At 54.8% G+C, this 5,075-nt stretch overlaps 1 protein-coding gene across 1 annotated transcript in view; it reads right to left on the reverse strand.

The window, feature by feature from the left end:
* Positions 1–5,075, reverse strand: part of ASS1 (argininosuccinate synthase 1) — a 27,058-nt gene that overhangs the window by 19,667 nt on the left and 2,316 nt on the right. The window contains exons 4-7 of the mRNA XM_009998892.1: positions 4,285–4,341; positions 3,751–3,825; positions 1,810–1,880; positions 1,413–1,443 (exon numbers count right to left, since the gene is read on the reverse strand). Of these exons, the coding sequence (XP_009997194.1) occupies positions 1,413–1,443; positions 1,810–1,880; positions 3,751–3,825; positions 4,285–4,341 (234 nt within the window). The remainder of the gene's footprint in view (positions 1–1,412; positions 1,444–1,809; positions 1,881–3,750; positions 3,826–4,284; positions 4,342–5,075) is intronic.

Below are 5,075 nucleotides of genomic sequence, written 5' to 3' on the forward strand. Positions count from 1 at the left end.
GGGGGGGGGGAAAGAAAGAAGCAAGAAAAACGGGGCAAGAAGAGAAGAAATTGGAAGCAAATGGTCCATGAAGTAAACCATGATGCGGAGCTATCGATGCCGCAAATGGTTTATTCATCCGGCTGATATTGTTGTGCCCGGGACTGAATGAACTCTTTCAGAGTGCCATATGAAGTTAAAGCAAGTAAATTTCTATCTTTCTCCACATTAGCTGCCTCATTGCCCTTCAATCGGGCCTCACAGAGGCAGAAAATAGCTCAACCATCTGCTTTCAAATCCCTGTGTTTGTCAGGTCCCGGGGGTTTGGGGAGGGGAACCTGCAGTGCCTGGCACCCCGGATCGTGCCCGGGCCGGGGAAGGGGACGGTGGTGACACTGCACTGCAGGGAGTCACCTCCTGGGGCTGCTGGAGGGAGATGTGCCCAGCGGAGGATGCTCAAGGATGGGGTCAGTGCTTTGCTCTCTGATAAACCTGCCCTGTTTTCCAAGCTGGCTTTGGGAAGGGTGGGTTTGGCGGAGCCTGGGGAAGAGGAGATCATCCCCAAGGGGAGAAGTGCTGCGTGTGGAGGGTCAGGGTGGGTGCCCTGGGAAGGGAGTGGGTCTGTCCCTTGCTAGCTTCAGCTCAGAGGCATGAAACCCCATCTCTGTGCCAGCTGCTCTCCTGGCAGAGAAGACCCCTGAGGGCTGGGCTTTGTAAAGTCTGACCTGCAGACACGGGCATGGATGGGGGAGCAGGACCCCCTCTCCACCTTCTCTTTCCTCACACCCCCACAGATCCACATGCCAGCCCAGCCATGGGCCACTGGGCTCCAGGCAGCCCCTCTCCCTCTCCACCTGCCCCCCCCTCCTCTCCCCAGATTGTCTAATTAGCCCTGATGGATTAGTTTAAGAAGCTGCTGAGCCTCATGACCTGCTGGAGCATGAAGAGAGGCCAGCAGGACCACCAGAACTAACGGGAGGTGGCCAGAGCTGGACCCATGACACCAGAGCTGCCCAGGAGCCAGTGGTCCCATGGGTGCCATTGGGGTGTCCGAGCAGCACCCCACCCCTCTCCCCCTGGGCAGTGGGGATGAGAAAGCAAGGAGAGCTGGGTGAGCTGCAGGCACAGGCAGGAGACCCCTGGACCTTCATCACCCACCACCAGCCCTCACCATCCCAGCAGCTCCTCATCTGTCTAATCATTCCTTTATTGCTGCCCCATGACATCGTCCCCTCCAGTGTCACCCTGAAATGGTCCCTTCCCTTATTCACACCAGGGGCAATGAACGTGCTGGGAGAGGCAGAGGGGCTGGGGGGTGGAAGGGCCTCCCCACCACACACAGCCCACCATGAAATTTCCAATTAGGCTGTAAATACACAAGATGCCCTCAGCCCTGTGGCTGCCAGGCCAGCCTAGTGGACATGATAGATTACCTTGGGGTTCTCCAGGATCCCAGCTTCATAGCTGCAACAGGCAGGGAAGGAGAGAGAAGTCACTGCAGCACCTGCAACTCCAAAACCCACTTAGACCACCCCCCAACTCCTACTACCCCCATAAGGATGTGTTATGGATCTGCAGCAGATTCCAGCAGCCATCCTGCAAGGAGCACCAGGCTTAGAAGGGCCCTGGAGATGGATGTTGCCATGTGGGACATGGACAACTGGGCAGACAGGAAGGTTGCAGGTTTTGGGATTACTCTTGGTCAGCACACGGTGGGGAAGCCTGGGACATTGGAGATGGGAAGGACTGGCCTGGTCATGCAGGATTTGGGGGGACTGGGGTCCAAGGCTCTGGGTCCTCACCTCACAGGAACTCCATCCAGCCTCTTACCTGATGTGCATGAGGTTTTCATCCATGCTCCAGGGTGTCTGGGGTGTCACAGGCACTGGGATCCCATGTTTCTGCCAAGAGAAGGGGAGCAGGGCTGAGCCAGCTCATGGGGAGAGCCAGACCCCCCTGACACCAGCTCCTGCCCAGATCAGCCCCAAAAGCACAAAGCTACAACCCATAGCCACCAGCCAGGTACCATGGAGCCAGGCATTCATCTGTATCCCTCCCACACTGAGGGTCACCTTGATGGGGACACCAGGGTGCTGCTAGGAGAACAGCTGCCCCAGCCCTGCCATGAGCAGAGACAGAGCTCCAGGACACCCCATGGATGGAGATGTTGTCATGGATGTTGTGTGCTATCCATGAAAATACTTGTGGTTGCTAAATCATGGTCCTCAGCCCATCACCTGGGACAGGAGTGAGGTCCTGAGATACTTCTTGATGTTGCAGAGGGACTAACTCAGCCCCACTCCTGGGGGGACGTTGCCCCAGGCTCATGTTTTGCTGATTACACACCATACACCCCAAGTGGGACCCCCTGGGATCCCTGTCCCAGGCTTTGGAGGTGGGCACTGGGCACTTTTTTCCTCCTCAACCGAGGCCCCTCTGCAGGGATGCTCTCCTGCCCACAGACCTTGCCCATGGGGGAGACCAGGCAGGGCACGTTGATACTTCACAGCACAAGCTTGGGCTTGCTGGGAGTGCAAAACACTGCCTGCTGAGTGCAAGTGCTGGGGAGCACCTGACTTCTCCAGGAAGATGCCACCCTCAATCCCATTCCTTGAATGGAAGGAGCTGTAGGTGCCTCCCAACCCTCCAAAACCCCCCAGAATAATGCTGGGGGTAGACCAGGGGCTGGGGGACAGACCCTGCTCTCATCAGCATGGATCCCTGCCTTCCCTGGCAGCAACCAAGCCTCAAACATCCTTGTGTTAAAACGCTCAAGCACTGAGTGAGCACACCCAGGCACTGAAAGGACCTGGCCAAGCTGTCTCCATCTCCTGAGCATGAAAAAGAAGGGAAAAAAACCCTTTTTTACCCCAAACATAACCAGAGACAGGCACTACAAACCCTCTGACTCCAACCTTTCCCTTTGAATGGGGTCCCACAATCCATTTCCTTTCCTTTCCCCCTCCTCCTCCCAAACAAACAAATACAAAACCCCAAACAAAAACCCCCCAAACCCAAAACACATGTTCCATTTTCCATAGAAGAAAACCGTGGTGCTCTTAATAACTCCCCTATTTGACAACTTGTTTGACAACATATGGAAAGCTCTCGTAAACTCGCCCCCTTCATAATACAACAGCAGATGGCAAACACAATCCTCAACATGCTGCTCTTGGAGGCTCCTAATGGGCTCGGAGGGCTCCTCACATCCCTCCAGCTCCTCACATCCCTCCAGCTCCTCACTTCACCTTCCCAGAGATTACCCAGGCAGCTATTTAAAAACTGAAGCAATTTTCTGGTTTATGCACAGAGCTGCCTTTTCCCTTTTGATTGATTGAGCCGAGTTGTCAAGCATTTCCATGAAGTCGCTAAAAAAGAAAGGTACCCTGGTGGGAACATAAAAACCTGATGCAAAACTTCTAATATGTTTTTATTGCAACTTGTACTTCAAAAAGGAAGGGACAACAAAGGCAAACGTTTGTGCTTTGTCTGTTAGGCAAGTCAGGGAGCTGGGACCTGTTTCCTTGGGAAGTGGGTTACCATTAATAGCCAGGTAATTAGGGGGCTTTTAGAAAAGAGGGAGAAAATAAAAAAGAGAGAGAGAGAAAAGAAAAATCCTACCCCAAAGAGAAGGCTCAAGTGTGGTGCTGCAGGGATGTCATGCAGGGCTTCCTGCTGTCACCTGCCTAGCCATGGTGAGCATGCTGTGACTGCCCTGAGCATCCCGTGGCCACCCTGAGCATCCCGTGGCTGCTCCAAGCCAGCTCCTACCTTGGCATAATCCATCAGCTCGCGGCGCCCAGGAAAGCGCTGGTAAAACTCTGGCAGCCTCCACGGTGCAATGACCTGGCAGTGGCAGGAGGGTAGACGTGTGAGATGAGAAGCCCCCAGTTCCTTTTTGCCCCTCAGCACCATCCCAGGCTCCCCGTGGGAGCTCCAGGCAGCCCCAGGGAGCTGGGACCCATAAGCTGCTGGTCCCTCGGCTGAAATTTAATCTTCCCACACCAGGGTGGAGCAACCCAAGCCCCTGACCCTAACAAGGCACTGGATGCAGCATTGATTACCCAGCAGCTGCCTCAGCACTGTTTCCTCTGTGGCCTCATAATGTTTGGGGTAAAAATAGGTCAATTAAGGATCATTACAGTCCCCTCAAATGCCAAAACGTGGCTCTGTGCAGCTGGCAGCTTGTTAAGGAGAGGCACAGGCACTCACATCAGTGTTAAAAAAACCCCACAGACCCACCAGCCAGGAAGGGGGCCAGAAGCCCCGTGGTCAGGCCCCAAGTGACCATTTTGGGTGTCTTACCTTGATGTTAGGACACAGGGCGTAGCAGGTGAGCTCGAACCGAACCTGATCGTTGCCCTGAAACACGAGTGGGAGGTGCTGAGGATTCACCCTGCACCGGGGCAGGCAAAGAGCTGCTATTTCTCTGCTCCCGACCGCATTCCCTGTGCGGGGACAGGAGCAAAATCCCCCAGCTGGAAGCGAGAGGGGATGCATCTCAGAGTGTCTGCTCCGGCCAGCACACGGGACAAGCTGCTCCATGGGAAAAGTCTCCCAATCTGTGGCCTGGGAGACCCTCAGCTGAGTAGGGCATTTGCAAACCCCTGTGAGAAGCAGGAGGAATGTCTGGCTGGTGCTGCCAGGGACTGCACAGACTGGGCTCTGTGCAAGAGGAGGTTGTGCCTGTTCTCCCAGTAATGACACTGGGATGGGATTTCTGGCTATTTTCACTGGATCCCGGGGCACCTGTGAGCTGTGCCCTCCCCTGGGCTGACACTCCCCAGAACAGAAGTAGTGGAAACCCAGATTTGGGTATTTTTCCCCTCCACAAATATCAGAGAACACATGGAGTGAAACAGTGAAGGGGGCAGGAGGACCATAGCATCCAGGAGGATGCAGCAACTCATCATTAAATAGCTCTGAACCTCCCTTTATCTTAATTAGCCAATGCTAATGAGGTCCCTCTAATGAGGCCACATAGCCCAGAAGGAGCAAGGAGCAAGCCTGGCAGTTATTAGCACTTCCAAGGGAACAGCACTCACCAAAGCCTATTTTTCCACCAGCACCAAGGGGTGTAGAGGAGCCCCCCCCCC

Source organism: Chaetura pelagica, unplaced genomic scaffold (assembly GCF_000747805.2).
Source record: "Chaetura pelagica isolate M959 unplaced genomic scaffold, ChaPel_1.0 scaffold405, whole genome shotgun sequence".
Taxonomy (NCBI): Eukaryota; Metazoa; Chordata; class Aves; order Apodiformes; family Apodidae; genus Chaetura; species Chaetura pelagica.